The 18,752-nt window shown below is 36.7% G+C and overlaps 2 protein-coding genes across 2 annotated transcripts; one reads left to right on the forward strand and one right to left on the reverse strand.

Moving 5' to 3' along the window:
- Nucleotides 1-15,696: 15,696 nt before the first annotated feature.
- LOC129249303 (peptide chain release factor 1-like, mitochondrial) lies at nt 15,697-17,281 on the forward strand. Its single transcript, XM_054889030.1, has 2 exons — nt 15,697-16,150; nt 16,212-17,281. Exons 1-2 carry the CDS (start codon nt 15,794-15,796, stop codon nt 17,139-17,141), a joined length of 1,287 nt encoding a protein of 428 aa, XP_054745005.1. The 5' UTR covers nt 15,697-15,793; the 3' UTR covers nt 17,142-17,281.
- On the reverse strand, nt 17,161-17,979 carry LOC129249305 (exosome complex component RRP41). The gene has a single exon (XM_054889032.1). The coding sequence runs from the start codon at nt 17,977-17,979 to the stop codon at nt 17,230-17,232; it is 750 nt and encodes a 249-aa protein (XP_054745007.1). The 3' UTR covers nt 17,161-17,229.
- Nucleotides 17,980-18,752: the final 773 nt, after the last annotated feature.

An 18,752-nucleotide genomic window follows, 5' to 3' on the forward strand; every position in this document is an offset into this window, starting at 1 on the left:
ATAAATGGATTAATTTTGAAAGAGAAAGCTAAGAAGTTACATGCCAAATATGGCGAGAATGGCTCAACCTTCTTTGCCAGCGATGGATGGCTACAAAATTAAAAAAAACGGCATGGCATACGATTGATTTCAATCTCAGCTTGAACTTTGCCCAGAACAAATTTACAAAGATGAATCCGGGTTATATTGGAAGCTCCTTCCGGGAAAATCATACGTTTCTAGAATGGACAAGCAGGCACCGGGAAACAAATCTGAAAAACAGCGCATCACATTTCTGGCGTGTGCGAATGCTACTGGGAAGCACAAGGTTAAAATGCTTGTCATTGGAAAAGCCGAAAATCTGCGTGCATTTAGGCATTTTAACTGCCCAGCCTCAAAATAAGCCTGGATGACACCAACTCTGTTCCAAAATTGGTTTCACTTCAAATTAAACACCCTTTAAAAAACCTATTTTTTTTATTACATAGGTGAAAACTTCTTTAAAAAATATAGGAAAAGGCATTACTTTTGTTGACAATGCACCTTCGCATCCAAACGAGGACACGTTAAGATCCGAAGATGGTTTAATTAGGGTGATGTTTATGCCGCCGAATGTAACTCCTTTGATTCAACCAATGGATCAAAACGCAATAAGAATAACAAAGTTACATTACCGAAATTCTCTCTTGGCAGCTATTTTCTCCGATGGTTGCGATTTGATCCAATCATTAAAAAAAATTTGCTTGAGAGATGCTGTTACATTTTGGATAGAGCTTGGAATAAATTTAAACAGGAGACGTTGGCGAAATGCTGGACAAATATTTTAAACTTTGCAAACCTGAAAGACGATGACGACGATGACATTCCACTTAGTGTCTTGAAAACCCAAATAGAAGCTGAAGCTATTGTAAAAGTATAGAAAAGAAGCTGCCGAAATTCTCGAACACTTACATCCTGAGGTAGTTATGGTTTTGATGTAAATAAAAAAACACACGATAACAATAATAAATATTTATTAGGCTACTTTCACAGAAGAAGAAATAAGAGACTGGAATAACGACGACTTGATTGAAGAGGCTGAAACTATTGAAGAAAGCGAATCCGAAGATGAAGTTGAAGCTACAGGTGGAAATGAACAAAGGCGCATAAGTTATCCGAAGCCGTAACAATTTTCAACAAAGCTATAACATGGGCAACTGCTGAAAAAATTAACCCGAGGAAAGTTAATGTGCTACAATCACTGCGCGAAAAGGCTGTATTGAATGCGGTAGAAAATAAGAAACATCAAACCAAAATCACTGCTTTTTTTTCTAATAATTTGTAAACAACATTCATATTTCCTAACATTTTTTATTAAATAAACTGGCGATGAATTACAAAACATGAAACCAGATAATCTCTTTGATTAAATATGCCTAAAAATGGACAGGGTATAAAAACTGTTAAAACGAATACATATATGTATATTAAAAATACATAACGTTCGAAAACTCGAACATTTCGATAACTCGGACAGGGCTGGTTTTCATTAGTTCGAGTTTTCGCGAGTGCACTGTATTTCTCGTTGTTTTTATTTCTTTTCGATAATCAGCAATCCAATGGCCATGTGTCCGGAATTCAGGTGCTGAAATAAAAAGTAGCTAAACATACTTTATTTAAAAATACAAATATACCAAAAACTTGCTTACCTTTTTTACTGATCTTTGGTAGATCTAGATACGATTCTTTATAAAGTTTAATAGTTTTGCACTCAAATATTTATGCCCATTTAAATTAATATTTTATGTTTTCTTGTCGTTCAAAAATTACACAAGAACTCACATATATTTATACATAGAGTTCGAAATAACCAAAATGCGCCAACATTAAGCATTTGCTTTTGCTGACTTCCGACTCTATTCTACTTTGCATGCGTTTTACCACAGTTTGCAGATAGTCAGGAAATGTAGATTATGGAATAGTTCATTTCTGAGACTATGAAAATTTTTACAGCAGTACTTAATTACATGCATACATATAAATATATTCCAAAAGTGGATGCTTAAATTTACATCTGGCTATATGCGGTTGCACCTGGGCACATATGTATGTAAATTTTAATGTTAATAGGCGCATCAATTTACGTTTTTTTTTATTCAAATGCAGCTGCACGATCGTCCGCTTGTTTGCCAGATAATTTTTTTACTCACATCTCAATGAGTACACAACATGAATGTACATTTTTTTTAATTTTTACGATGCCGGGAATTTGGGGATCTTATTATTATAATACCGGTATTCCGAGATTTAGATATTCATTACTTTTCAACAACTTTAGCCAGCTTTTAGGTTGGAAAAAGCTTAGGTATCTTAGGTGAAGGGACACGAATTCCAGAAAGATGCGAATGAGGTAACGTTAAGGACTTTAACCTCTGGTCAGTGGCACACGACTGACGGCTCAAGGCTAGATAATAAGATCATGAGTGGCATACACTCAGAAAAGCTATAGCAGAACTTAAGTCTACGGCTACCTGACTACTGCAGTGTCTTTTAAGTGGAGCTATAAAGAGAAACAGTTCTCAAAATTAGCTTATTTTTTTCGCTGTCACAGGTACGCGTAAGGAGCAAAAGCTCTCAAAGGATTACCATTTAAAAATAAGAACTTAAAAACTCGTTTTTGTTAGGCAAAATAGTTCCTTTCGGAATCAGTACAATCTTTCGCAACCTAGGCCGAGATGTCCTTAATATAATGGTACCAACTTTTCCTCCGCCATTTCGTTCTCTTCATTCTGATCAATTTTCTGAACGAAAAGTTCTATAAATTCAAAATTTTTTGAAATGTTTGATATGATTCAGCTTCACAAATTTCAGTGGAACGTTTAGTTAGTTTTACTTTATTATGCGAAGCTTTCAATAATTCTGCGATGTTAATACATTTGAGTTTTGCGCCGCATTTATTTTCTCAAAACCGTTTTGAGGCCGCCTATTCGCATAACGGAAATAAACAACCAACTAGGGAACTCGTTTTACCAATGAATTGGCAATCAATGAGCTCACTGAAAAACAAAAAAAGCACTTCCAAATTGCTACCATAAGCTCCTTGAGAAAACTAAAGGATTCAATACAATGAGAATGGAATAAATATATTCGCTCAATATCAATTTGATTTATTTGTATGTATATTTGCACATCAATGTACAATTTTTAGTGACACTACAATACTTTTTTTTATTTGTTCTCTCTTCTAATGCGAAGGAATTCGTTTTAATGGATCGTTTTTTAAAATATCTTGGTTTTTCTCATTTATGTATGCTGTTAGAACTTCCGTATGGGTCACATGATAAGCAGCCGTACGAGTATCGAGCTCTTTTTCGAGAGGATCGTACTTCCTGTCGATACATTCAGCACGGCTTGCTGTAATGCAGACTACAAAAATAAGAAAGATTGTTAACTTCATTTTCACTTAAATCAACTGAAAGCAATGATGTGTAAAATTGACTGATACAATGAAGTTAGTAAAGGTTGCCTTATATAGGCGGTTTCTAAACCTTAGTCATTGTTTTACAACGCTCTTTAGATTATTGTTGAGCATCGCTGCTGAAATATGTTGACTAAACAATTTGTGGTTATGAAATCACATGAAATTTAACTTTAATCACTGTGGCGGTGGCGCACTGTGGCTAATTACAGATTAATACAAAACTTAAATTTTAGGTAATCACAATAATATTGATACCGTCATAAAGAAAATTTAATTTTAAAATACCGATTGTTGCTTTCTAAGCTTTGGTCATCCTTCCGTGCCTTATCAAAAATCATGTACAATGTTGTGAATTGTTGAAAGCGTAAAGAGCGAATTTTTAGTAATTTTCGTTGATAGATTTCAGTATGAAAGCTTAAACTGTACGAGTTTGTCACGAAATCTTTAACTTCAGGTATTTTGAAACTCACTTTGTTAAAAAAAATTGAAATAGACTAGTTTTTTTTTTTTCATTATTTTATATAAAAATTACCTGAAATATAAATCTATTTTCTTATATAGTATACAAGGTGAAGTCCACAATAAACAAAACTGGCGTCATAAAAATGTTTTCGATAGCGCCATCTTTTTAACGAGTTAGTGCGCTGGAAGCTACATTCCTAGCTGACTTCCAGTGGCAGTGACATTCGATTTGGTGGAGGTGAAGTTTTTGCGTCTAAAGTGTCAGTATGTTTGTGTCATTGGTATAAAAATGAGTTTCGAACAAAGAGCTAATATCAAATTTTGTTTTAAAATCGGTACAACTTTTACCGACACATTTGAATTGATGAGAAAAGTGTATGGCGATGATTGTCTCTCTCTTGCCAGAGTTCATGAGTGGTTTACAAGTTTCAGAGATGGTTGTGAGGACATAAATGACAATGAACATACGCGCCGCGCAAAATCAGTAATCACCTAAAACTCCATCGAAATTGTTCGTAAATTTATCAAAAATGAACCGAAATCATCGTTGAAATTCATGAAATCGAAGTTGAATATCTTCAAAACATCGATTTATCGCAATTTAACTGATCATTTGGGCTTACGAAAGGTCTGTGCACGTTTAATCCCGCACAAGTTAACTGAGGACCAAACATTCCTCAGAATTCAATATTCGAAAGACCTAATTAAAGAGGCGAGAAAAGACGAGAACTTCCTTTACAACATTGTAATTGGTGATGAAACGTGGTGTTTCCAACATGAATTTGAAACTAAGCATCAAAATGCCGAATGGAAGGTCCCACATGAGCCACCACCCAAAAATTCGCGTTTGGAGAAGTCAAAACTTAAGTCGATGCTCATTTGATTTTACGATTCCAAGAGAATTACCCACAAGGAGATCGTGCCACTGGGTCAAACCGTCAAGACAAGTTTATATCTTGGCATTTTGAAGCGTTTGTTGAATCGAATTCGTTGAATTCGCCCTGAATACCGCGAAGGAGGAAGCTGGCTTTTATTGCATGATAATACAAACCATCTCATCGATCCACTCATTTTTGGTTAGAAATTGCATTTTAACCATCAATCACTCAACGTATTTGCCTGATATGACTCCCTGTAACTTCTACCTGTTCGAAATATTGCTTGGCCTGAAAGGAAAACGTTTTGCCTCCGTAGAGCCCATCCAAAAGTCTTTTACCGACATCCTGAAGGAAATTCCGGGCTTCGTTCAATGAGGTCAGAGGAGACTATTTTGAATAAACAAACTCCAAGTTATCAGAACAAAGCTTCTGCCATTTCTATTTTAGCTCAATCTTGTTTATTATGGACTTCTCCTTGTATGTAGACTAGGGATGTCAATCTCGGGAGCCTGAGATCTTGGAGTGTCGAAATTTCAGTCTCTTTTAAACTCGCGATTCTTTACCGCGCTTTTCGGGATTGTTAATTTTTTACGAAGCATGTGAAATGTAGGCCGAAGAGTTTTTCTATATATAACAAAAACAGCAACGTTGGCTTTCACTTTTTTGCAAATATGGACGTTTTTGTTTTGATTTTATTTTTAATATAAAAAGTAGTACATTCATATGAATGACTCTATTTTATAAAGTTGCGCTGATTATAACTGGTTTTTTATTTGTAAATAAATAAATCTGGCTTAAGGGGTTACATGGGTTTTGTTGGGTAAAAAAAGGCTAATTTTAAATTTTTTTTTCTATGTAAAAAATTATTTATTTAATTCAAACTTTTTTCTGTCTTATAGATACATATTTAAGGAATAATTTCTGAAATTTTTCGTTTTTTTTAAATAGTTGTAATTGAAAAAAAAAATCCTTCGTCCAAGCACGAGTAAATTGTATCTCGAACACCTGCGTAAAATTTCATCAAGATCGGTTGAGTAGTTTTCGAGAGCATTGGACAACCGAGTTTGAAAACACGGTTCCGAGAAAAACGCGTTTAAAGTTTTGAGTAACAATACAAGTGGCTTGGAGCGCACACCTTCCAAAGGCTGTATCTCCGAAACTATTATTCGGATCGACTTGAAAGTTTAGGATAACATTCTTGAGATATTGTAGAAATTAATAAGCCAAAAAAATTGTTTAACCCACGAAACCCATGTAACCCCTTAAAGCCAAAAACTTCCTACTTATTCCATTTGAATTGCGCGGAATTAATTAAATATATGAACTTCTGTCAACCACAAAATATAAGTATGTGCACTTATTTACTTCCTCGGATTTTTTAATCCAATTTTTTTCAATATACCATAAGCTACTTTATCAGTTATACACAGGCTAAAAAATTATAAAATGCATATAAATTTAACTATTCTCTATTGTTTTGTTACTAATGAAATAATTTTCAATTTAAATAAAATAAAATTTATTATTCAATTATTATATATTATTTCTATACAATTTTGATGCAATTTTTCGAGTGAAGTTGCTCCATATTAAAGAATATTAAAATTCCGGGGTTATAATAACAGGATCCCGAAAATCCAGTGATCGAAAAATTTAAAAACATTAATTAATGTATACTGATAGTTATAAACCAATCCCTGCTTCGCAATAATCGATACACCATACGAAGCTAAGAATATTTAGCTAATTTTTTTTAAACCGAATTTTACTACTTTTTGTTCGATTTGAAAATGATCTTTATCATTTGAAAATCATGCTCATAATATCTGTAAAGCACATACTGCCTTTGTTAGTTCTACTCAGAGTGCGTAGAGCGCTCAAAATTCGCTCCTACTCTTTCAAGCTATCACCAAAAGCAGTACAACTCATACAAAATATTCTCTGAGTAAATCATTGAGAGGATCTATTTTGCGTAAACTCCTCAAACACTTTTATTACTCATTTGTTTGTATACAAAGAGTGCTTGTCGTTCTGTGAGCATTCGCTTTGTTTTCATCCCCCGAGTTTTGTAAACGATGCGCTCTTTATTTGAGCTCAAGTTTATATGAATTTATCAATGATAAGTAATTTGATATTCAATATTGTCCCTTTTTGCACTGCTCAATTATAAATATGCATTTCGAGCATACCCTAACCAATTTCTGCTTTATTTAATGAAAGTAATACTTTGCGAGAATAGTGAAGTTTATTTTATTTATTTTTTTTAAATATAAATAATAAATAAAAGTTATATGAAAATAAACATTTCAAAGAATTTCAAAGAAAGAAAGTAAAAGAAAATTCATAAAAGTTGAGGTTCATTGAATTTAATGAAAGTCGATTAAATACATTATTTAAGACTGATCCACGTTCGGTTCGTCAAAATCTGTACTTTTGAATAAACTTTCATTCAATTTGATAAACAGCTAGAAAATCTGCCCATTTTTTTATACTTTTTGCACACGCGAAACACGTGCAAACGCAAACTAGCCACAAAAATGCTTTAATAAAAACTAACGGCGATAGAAATTCAAGTAGGAAAATGTGTCAATATAAAAGAGTGATAAAAAATGATGCTTTCAAAGAAAACTCACTGAGCATACAAAATGATTGCTATTGTTGAAGAGAGTTTATCATTTTTAAATAATCTGAGAGGAGAGAATAAACTAGCGAACACTCAATTCGGTTGATGCGTTCAAAGAGCGCATGTTAAAAGAATGTCGAAAGAAAAACTCAAAACAAAATGCACTGAATTGAGTTTTTATCAGCTGAATGAGGGATATTTTACTCATCAATGATAAGTATTTACGAACTCTGGTTCTACTCTCGTTTCCATACTACGTTGATAATTTTTGTTGCTAGACTTACATCGTTTGTGTATCGTTCAGTATTAAACTGTTACGAGTGCATTGGTGATGTATTCATAAATAATTAATATGTTATTTGTTCTTTATTACTTTCTTCATTATTATACTATATCGATTTCCCGACAAGAGATGTACAAAATTGCGAAAAACTCATTTGTATGAAAAAAAAAATATGCTTGCAGATTAGTACTTAGTGTGCATGGGGGGTATCACGCCCTCTTAAGCTATATAATCCATTTATTTTCGAATATTCTGCCAGCGATCGAAATAAGTGTACCGAATTCCTACACCTTTGCTCGATTTAACTGGAATTAAAAAAAATTTATAATTTCTTAAAATTATCACTCAAATTTCTTTCCCACCAAAAGTATTCGGGAAAACGCTTTTAATACTTCCATTAGTACAACAAATATCTAGCCACGGGTATTCCTTGAAATGCTTCTCCGCATAACTTTTCGAAGTTTAGCCCCCTGTACGACGGTTTGTTGCGGTAAGGAAATATGTACATATCAAGCAGCTTAAATGACATCACATCTGTTTCAGATGTATACTCATACCACAAGCATTTCTATAATTATTCATCGCTGTAAAAAAATTTAAAATTTTGCATTAATCAGAAATGAATCAAAGAGAATTTCGTTATGATATTTTTTTTGACGTGATAACGTCTTATAATTCGATTTAACAGGCTGCACGCACGAAAAAATGTGTCGTTACCTTGCTCATATGTAGTTACCTTGCTCATTAGTGTTACCTTGCTCTTTAGTGTTACCTTGCTCTTTAGTGTTACCTTGCTCATTGCATTGAATGAACTGCAAGCGAAAGCGCTGAAGGAACGACAAAGCAAACAAAGCAAACGAACGGCAACGTTCGACATCTTGCTCTCCCCTACTTAAGTGAGCGTATATATGTATGTATATGCGCATATGTACATATATAAATTCATGTATTTGTATTGGCATATGCCTTCTTATTGATTATTATTAATTTGATTTACTTGAAGAATTTAAAATAAAACCAAGTTTGTTAATAATACCTGTTGTTTTAATGTTATTATTATTATTTTTTTATTATATCTGAAGGAAAAAATGTATGGTAATATTTACCATATCTATACTAATATTATAAAGAGGAAAACTTTGTTTGTTTGGTTGTAATGAATAGGCTCAAAAACTACTGGACCGATTTTAAAAATTCTTTCACCATTCGAAAGCTACATCACGAGTAACATGGATTATATTTTATTTTGGAAATAGGGCTCGAGATATAGGTCAAAACGTGGACCCGGGTAACCTTCGGATGTGTATGTACAATATGGGTATCAAATGGAAGCTGTTGGTGAATGCTTTAGTTCAGAGTATTTTCATCCACTCCGTGACTAGGGTCTCGAGATAGAGACCAAAACGTGGACCCTAGAATGTGTTTGTACAATATGGATATCAAATGAAAGCTGTTGATAAGTGCTTTAATACGGGGTAATTTTCATACCTATTGATGACTAGGGTCTCGAAATATATGCCATAACGTGGACCCGCCGTGTCTTTGAACCGAATTAAACCAAACTTACACATATTGTTAAGTAGGTATTGAAGATGATTTCCGTATAGTTTGAATACCTATTGGTAGATAGGGTCTCAAGATATAGGTCAAAACGTGGACCCGGGTAACCTTCTGACGTGTATGTACAATATGGGTATCAAATGAAAGCTGTTGGTGAATGCTTTAGTACAGAGTATTTTTCATGCCGCTCCGTGACTGGGGTCTCGAGATATAGGTCAAAACGTGGACCCGGGTAACCTTTGGTTGTGTATGTACAATATGGGTATCAAATGAAAGCTGTTGATAAGTGCTTTAATACGGGGTAATTTGTTATGTTATGTTATGTTATGTTATGTTATGTTATGTTATGTTATGTTATGTTATGTTATGTTATGTTATGTTATGTTATGTTATGTTATGTTATGTTATGTTATGTTATGTTATGTTATGTTATGTTATGTTATGTTATGTTATGTTATGTTATGTTATGTTATGTTATGTTATGTTATGTTATGTTATGTTATGTTATGTTATGTTATGTTATGTTATGTTATGTTATGTTATGTTATGTTATGTTATGTTATGTTATGTTATGTTATGTTATGTTATGTTATGTTGTGTTGTGTTGTGTTGTGTTGTGCTGTGTTGTGTTGTGTTGTGTTGTGTTGTGTTGTGTTGTGCTGTGTTGTGTTGTGTTGTGTTGTGTTGTGTTGTGTTGTGTTGTGTTGTGTTGTGTTGTGTTGTGTTGTGTTGTGTTGTGTTGTGTTGTGTTGTGTTGTGTTGTGTTGTGTTGTGTTGTGTTGTGTTGTGTTGTGTTGTGTTGTGTTGTGTTGTGTTGTGTTGTGTTGTGTTGTGTTGTGTTGTGTTGTGTTGTGTTGTGTTGTGTTGTGTTGTGTTGTGTTGTGTTGTGTTGTGTTGTGTTATGTCATGTTATGTTATGTTATGTTATGTTATGTTATGTTATGTTATGTTATGTTATGTTATGTTATGTTATGTTATGTTATGTTAAAGTATATGTTATGTTAATGTTAACTCATTCTCTATATCCATACAAAATATGTATCAAACAAATAAAATTAAAATTTTCTTTTGAAAATTCAACCATTCAATCAGTATTTTCTTATGACGTTATCACGTTAAACTATCGTCAGTAAACCGACTTTGCAGACAACCTTTTTTTTAAACGGCTTTACTCATATTAGTCTAAAATTAAAATTAAATGGAAACTGTAGCCAAATATAGTAAGTAGCTGCGGTTAATGGAATCCGCGACCCTTAACACGTTCGCGGACACTAAAAATTTCAGGGAGCTGCAAAAGTAGACAGGCAATTATTTTTGAAACTAGTTGTAATATCCTAAATATGATTATAGGTACATATATAATAAGAGTAGTCAGAACATCGTTTTTTAACTGTTATATGAAAGTACTTAATCAAGTGGTCATTACTTTGAAATGTATATTAATTACAAAAACTTAAAGTAACATGAAATTAAATGAACACAACTTGGATTTAAAATTTGAATGCTGTAGCATCCACGTCATTCTTCTTCTTAATTGGCGCGGTAACCGCTTACGCGATTTTGGCCGAGTTTAAAAAAGCGCGCCAGTCGTTTCTTTCTCGTGCTATCCGGCGCCAATTGAACACACCAAGTGAAGACAAGTCCTTCTCCACCTGATCTTTCCAACGCAGAAGAGGCCTTTCTCTTCCTCTACTACCACCAGCTGGTACCGCATCGAATACTTTCAAAGCCGGAGCGTTTATATCCATTCGGACGACATGACCCAGCCAACGTAGCCGCTGTCTATGTCGTCGTAAAGCTCATACAGCTCATCGTTCCATCGTCTGCGATATTCACCGTTGCCAACGTGCAAAGGTCTAAAAATCTTAGGCAGAATCTTTCTCTCGAACACTCCAAGCGTCGCTTCATCGGATGTTGTCATCGTCCATACGCGAGCGCGCCGACTGTTTGTTTGAAGACAGGAGGTACTTCGTTTTGTCCTCGTTCACCACCAGACCCATTCGCTTTGCCTCTTTATCCAGTTTGGAGAAGGCAGAACTAACAGCGCGGTTGTTAAGGCCGATGATGTCAATATCATCGGCATACGCCAGCAATTGTACGCTCTTATAAAAAATTGTGCCTGAGCGATTAAGTTCTGCGGCTCGTACGATGCTCTCCAACATCAGGTTAAAGAAGTCACACGACAGCGAGTCACCTTGTCTGAAACCTCGTTGGGTATCAAACGGCTCGGAGGGGTCCTTCCCAATTCTGACGGCGCTGGGGATACCAAATTCAGACATCGCGGCATGCAGATAACTCCTCTTCGTACTGTTGAATGCAGCTTTGAAATCGACGAAAAGATGGTGTGTGTCAATTCTCCTTTCGTGGGTCTTTTATTTGGTCGATGGTAGACTTTCCAGGTCTAAAGCCACACTGATAAGGTCCAATCAGTTGGTTGACGGTGGGCTTCAGCCTTTCACACAATACGCTTGCTAGAACCTTATAGGCGATATTTAGAAGACTAATCCCGCGGTAATTGGCACAGATTGCAGGATCGCCCTTCTTATGGATTAGGCAGAGCACACTTAAATTCCAATCGGCAGGCATGCTTTCATCCGACCATATCTTGCATAGGAGCTAATGCATGCACCTTACCAGCTCCTCGCCGCCATGTTTGAATAGCTCATCCGGCAGTCCGTCGGCGCCCGCGGCTTTGTTGTTCTTTAGCCGTGATATTGCTATTCTCACCTCGTCATGGTCGGGTAACGGAACGACAATTCCGTCGTCAACGATTGGGGTATCGGGATCTTCACATTCTCTATGACATGCGCAGCTGTCACCGTTTAACAGGTTCGAGAAGTGTTCCCTCCATAATTTAAGATTGCTCTGGATGTCAGTCACCAGTTCGCCGTCTTTGTTCTTACAGGAAAACGCCCCGGTCTTAAAACCTTCTGTAAGCCGCCGAACTTTCTGATAGAATTTTCGGGCGTTGTTCCTGTTGGCCAGCATCTCAAGCTCCTCGCACTCACGTATTTCGGCCTCTCGTTTCTTCTGTCGGACAATACGTCTCTCTTCCTTTTTCAGCTCTCTGTAGCGATCCCACATGGCTCGCGTTGCGCCCGATCGAAGCGTAGCTCTATAGGCGGCATCCTTTCTTTCTGCGGCAGCATGACATTCCTCGTCGTACCAATTTTTTTTTTGTTGCTCCATTGCTCGTGCATGCCGGTTTGTTGGGCAGTGCTCTCTGAGAGCAGGAGTGAGAGTCGAGTGGCGAATCTTCTGGCAGTCTAATATGATTGCAGCTTTTCGATGTCGAACATTCTTTGCGTAGGTAGATGCACGTTTTTTGCTGCACAGAGGCGTGTGCGCAGTTTGGCTGCAACAAGGTAATGATCCTAGTCAATGTTGGGTCCTCGGATCGTACGTACATCTAATACACTAGAAGCGTGTCTTCCATCTATCACAACATGATCGATCTGGTTTCGCGTTTTTCGATCATTTTTGTGCTGGAATCTGATGCTGCAGACTACCATGTTTCGGACCCCGGCGAAGTCCATCAGCCTCTGTCCGTTACCGGATGTTTCGTTGTGCAGGCTGAATTTTCCGACTGTGGGACCAAAAATTCCTTCCTTGCCCACCCTGGCGTTGAAGTCGCCAAGCACGATTTTTATGTCGTGGCGGGCTTTGATGCGGATTATTGCGAGACGACAGTACTTGGCGACGAAGTCTCTCTCCCACAACAAATCCGACACCGAATTTGCGCTGCTTTAGATGGCAGCTGTAGTAGACGTCGCAAGGTCCTATGGGTTTCTTGCCTTGCCCCGTCCATCGCATCTCTTGGATGGCAGTGATGTCAGCTTTTACTCTCACGAGGACATTAACCAGCCGGGCAAAGGCACCTTCCCTATTAAGGGACCGGGCATTCCAGGTGCATGCCCTCAAATCGTATTCCTTATTTCGTTTGCAGGGGTCGTTATCAGTGTTGGAAGTTCTCATCCGAGGCTTTGTTGCTCTTTCCATTGGGGGGGGGCTTTTTAAATGGCGGGTCCCAGACCTAGCGCACAACCAGCTATGCTGGGATGCTTCGCCTTCTCACGTTAGCTCACTCCCGAAAGGGTGTTCGGAAGCTACCCAGAGGATACGTGGGCTAATCCCGGACGTTGTGAGCTGCTTAAACCATATGTAGAAGAATCGTCCTGGCCACTCCCAAGTGAATGGTGATCAGTAACTTTCCCCACTTGCATGGACTTGGACTACACATGGAACCATCCTCATTTTGCATCAGTATAAAAATGAGTGCCATAGCATTCACAACCGCGAACGTGTTAAAGTTAGACTGTTTTTTTATCTTTTTTACTCTCAATAATATCACAAGGCATGTTTCTCGTCCAAGTGGGTCCTTGCATGGGAAGCCATGTAACCTAACCTTCTTTCTCATACAAGCTAGAAGTTTTCAATTGGCTTGTACTACCTAGAGCAAAATAATTCAATGAATTCAAAAATTAATTCAAATGTGACTGAAATGTCATATTTTTGGTTTCGAAGCCCTACGTAGCTAAGGTTAAATACATACATAGAAATGGCAGTTCATATTTAATCAGTAGTGCTGTTATTTTTGCTGTCCATTCTTCAAGGTTACGAGTATCTGAAAAAGTTGGCGTTACTATTTTATTTAAATACATCCATATCGATCTTAACCCAGTTTCTAATTATACTTCTTATAATTTCTGGCTAGAATTTAGTATAATGCCGATCGCTTTGGAAAAAACGGTAAAAAGGGGGTGATAGAGGGGTGTATCCCCATCTTAAAACTGAAAACAGAACCTGCCGGAGGCTTATAGTTTTTAAGTAATTTAATGTTAAAGTTCTATAATTTAGCGAAAAGTTGGTGTTGCCATACACCTGAAATGAAAACGAAGTTCGCACGCAGGGATGTTCAGTGGAAGGTTCATTGTAAAACTGCAGTATTTTTTGCTGTAATTTAAAGTTGAGAAATGAATTTGAAAATAAAAACATACAACTCATTTAAACTTAAAAACAATGATATTAAGCGTATCACAAAAAATAATAAAGTAATTAAAATTAAATTAAATTAATTAACACAGTATTTTTGCGTAGAACTCCTTTTCGCGTGGGCGGCCTTCGGCCGCGCTTCAAAAAAATAACCCTCATCAGTCCAACTCCGGCTACGCAATCCACAGTATTTTTGCGTAGAACTCCTTTTCGCGTGGGCGGCCTTCGGCCGCGCTTCAAAAAAATAACCCTCATCAGTCCAACTCCGGCTACGCAATCCACAGTATTTTTGCGTAGAACTCCTTTTCGCGTGGGCGGCCTTCGGCCGCACTTCAAAAAAATAACCCTCATCAGTCCTACTCCGGCTACGCAATCCACAGTATTTTTGCGTAGAACTCCTTTTCGCGTGGGCGGCCTTCGGCCGCGCTTCAAAAAAATAACCCTCATCAGTCCAACTCCGGCTACGCAATCCACAGTATTTTTGCGTAGAACTCCTTTTCGCGTGGGCGGCCTTCGGCCGCGCTTCAAAAAAATAACCCTCATCAGTCCAACTCCGGCTACGCAATCCGCAGTATTTTTGCGTAGAACTCCTTTTCGCGTGGGCGGCCTTCGGCCGCGCTTCAAAAAAATAACCCTCATCAGTCCAACTCCGGCTACGCAATGCACAGTATTTTTGCGTAAAACTCCTTTCCGTGTTAAAACCATTGAACCCAAAATTAAAACGTCATATGCGTGTATGTAGTAAGCAGGCACAATAACCCCCATTCTCATCATTAACACTAAACTCAAGTACTTAATTTTTGTTTTCATTTGCAGGCATCCGGCAACACCATACTGTTGTAATTCCAATCTTCTTCTTGTTCGCGCTTAAAATTGGAATGTGATTGCATAGGCAAATGAATTTGCATTTAATTTTAATAGATATAATTAGAATATTAGCATAAAAATCGGTACAAACACGCGTGTGGGTGTATATTTGGTGATTTATAGTGAAATGTTAAAAAATATAGAGTGTAATGTGGCAAATTATAGTGATGTTCCCAAGGGCATTTTGAATGTAAATAATTAAAAAATTATTATTTCCCGATTAATTTAAAGTTATAAAGAGTGTTCCTTAACACCTCACTAACATCTCCACCAAGTTTCATTAAAAAAAACATTATAGTTTGCCAGAAATTCCAAGATCGGCATTGTTCTAAATTCCAGCCTAATTTCTAGAGATTAGTTGAATATTTTTTCAAACTGAAAAATTTTTGATGTTATAAAATAAATTGTTTCCAAAGGAGAAATATTTAACTCTGAAAAGTATATATCAATGTTTATATTTAAAGCTGCACCCAGTACACTTTTTGCGATAATTACACATTGTGAAACACAGCTATTTTCATACTCCTGGCTGTCAGATAAATCATATGCGCGTAACAGCTGATATTTGTTATTGTAAATAGATTAACCAAAAATGAAAGGATCGCACTCACGCATATATTTGCTTATATTATTGTAGCAAAAGTTTATTTTAAATTATTAATTAATATTAACACATAGACAATTACATCATGTTTTTGGGAAAAATACTAACGCGAGGAATGGTGCACAAAATTAAATGCATGGTTCCACTGGGACCTCAATCACAACAGAAGCGTGTGTTATCACTTACTACCAGTTTGGCCAACAAGGAGCCACTGAAAGTTTCTGATGATAAAACACAAAAATATTTAGAAAGTTTGCGTGTTGAGTTCTACAACTTACGAGCAAGCCCTACAGCACACACGCGAACACGACTTAATCGGCTAGACGGTGTTGTTTCTGCACTTGAGCAATATCGCTTACTAAAATCTAAGCTCGCAAGCAAAGAAGATATTGAAAACGAAAAGGATGAGGAAATGCGTCAATTATTGCAGGAAGAAAATGAAGTAAAATTTCACTTATACATTTTTCGACAGTATTTGTTTTACTAATGTGTTCATCTTGCAGGTATATGGAGACCTTTTGCGACAAACTGAAGAAGAGCTTCTTAATCAGATGCTTATGCTAGCCGAGGAACAAACATATAACTCGCTTATATTTGAGGTAAATGCTGGAGCAGGGGGACAAGAAGCAATGCTTTTCGCACGCGAGCTCTTTGACATGTATATAAATTACTTTGATTATAGTGATTGGTCCTATGAAATTATTGATAACGAGAAGACAGATATCGGAGGTTTACGGCATGGCAATGTCATTGTGCAGACTCGCGATGCTTACAATCAGCTGCAATATGAAGCTGGTGTGCATAGAGTTCAACGTGTACCGTCAACAGAAAGATCTGGTCGTATTCATACCAGTACAGCTTCAGTCACCGTAATTCCACGACCTGACGATGTTGATGTCAAGATATCTGAGAAAGATTTGAAAATTGAAACGAAACGTGCAAGCGGTGCTGGCGGGCAGCATGTAAACACCACAGATTCGGCAGTGCGTGTTGTGCACTTACCCACCGGCCTAGCAGTAGAATGCCAAGCAGAACGGTCGCAATTAAAAAATCGTGAACGAGCCATGCAGCGTCTACAAGCGAAGCTTGTGCAGCGAGAATTGGAGAGTAAAGAAGAAAATGAAAAACGCACACGGAAACAGCAGCAGGGGAATCTAAATCGCAATGAGAAAATACGTACCTATAACTTTCCACAAGATCGTATTACTGATCACCGTATTCCCAATGGGACAGTATATAACTTAGAAGAGTTTCTCGAAGGAGGGGAGAGTTTGGAAAAACTAAATCAACAAATTGCTGTGGAATTTAGGCGCGCAAAACTAGCCGATTTGATTAATAATTTTAAGCCTATAATGAGTGAAACAGAAAATGAAGTGACAAAATCTAATTTATCACCCAAGAAAAGTGTCGATATCGAGCGTGGAGTTAATTAAAAATATACCTAAACGAGAGTAAATTTGATAATCTTAAATTTTATTATTTTTTTTATCCACTTAGAAATTAATTTTTATTCATACAAAATTATTTTGCAATATTACTCCAGTCTCCAGCTGAACCCATTTGCATCAGATGCTTTCGCACTTCTTTTTCCATTATAGCTTGTATTTCTCGACAACCATTCAACGCCTGCTCCATAACTGATGGCAAATTGTCAAGGTGGAAACGTTGCGACATTTCCATAAATGCAATTTTATTTGATGTTGGCAAAGATGCGACCGTTAATGTTGGTCCTCCCGAAACTTCCTCGACATGCGAAACATCCGTAAGTGGTATATTATTTTTACTTAACGAAGCGGTACAAGCCACAACATATTCTTTAAGGCATATACCTGCATCCACCAAGGCTAATGTAGCGGCATTAAGTGCAACTGCATAATTTGCACCATCTGCTTGTAAAACTTCCACATATACATCGATTTGTGAGCGTGGATACAGTTCGGTCTTGATGGCAGCACAAAGTGCTTGTCGTAGATATAGTGTGATTTCTTGTGATTTTCGGTCGCCACGTGGTCTGTTTTTACGTTCTGCGGTCGAAAATGTCGCCATACTATATTGACAATTAATTACCACTTCATTAAGATCAAGTTTTTTCATTTGTGCCTGATGCGGACCGTACACAGCTGCAAGCACCTTTGTATTGCCCTGCTCCAAGTATGCACTGCCATCGGGTTGCTCAAATACACCCAACTTACATTTAATGCAACGAAGCTCATGCGGCCGTCTACCATCTAGTCGCAATCCCTGCTCACTAAGTAACTCAAAACTGGACATTTATTTAAATATTTATAATTACTAATTAATAACACAAGAAAAACAACTTAATTTGTTCCCTATATGAAATGCACGCGATTTTAAAAGTCGCTCTGAGAATGTCAATCGTCTTTTGTTTTGATCGAAGAGGTAGAATGCAAACGCAGTGTTGCATTAAGAAGAAATACAAAAACTTAAAAACAGAACTTAAATGTTTACCTCAATTCGTGAGTTGTGAAATATAGAGAAAATTGCAAGCGCATATATTCTTTACTAGCTGTTTGGTCGGACCTCTCCAATTTGTTTTTAGGTATTGTTCCAACGAAAGAACCCCGCAACTGAATACAACATGCAGAAGATAGTTTTGTGAGAAACATTTTCCCTTGGCTTTTTTTATTATTATTTATATTAAATAATGATTACCTGTGATATGTAAATGATATACAAATGTGAGCAATAACATTAAAAATTTGTCATATAATTTAAATCTATTTTTTTACATATTTAGATTTTGGTTACATATTTCAGTAGTGAAAATAATAAAGCATACATCATCATCATAGTTCCCACGACAGTCGGTTCTACGTTACCGGACTTATATCCGGCCAAGGACTGTCATTTCAGCAGCATTCCCCATTTATGGGGAATGTTTATGCTGTTACAACAACATCATAGTATCACAGTTCGGGGTGAACATTTGCTTCCGTAAGTAAACATACAGGCAGACTTATTTTTTGACCACCTTTTTGCTTAATCAAAATAACAACTTGGTATCACTGATTATATGTCAAAAG

This window comes from Anastrepha obliqua, chromosome 5 (genome assembly GCF_027943255.1).
Source record: "Anastrepha obliqua isolate idAnaObli1 chromosome 5, idAnaObli1_1.0, whole genome shotgun sequence".
Lineage (NCBI taxonomy): Eukaryota > Metazoa > Arthropoda > Insecta > Diptera > Tephritidae > Anastrepha > Anastrepha obliqua.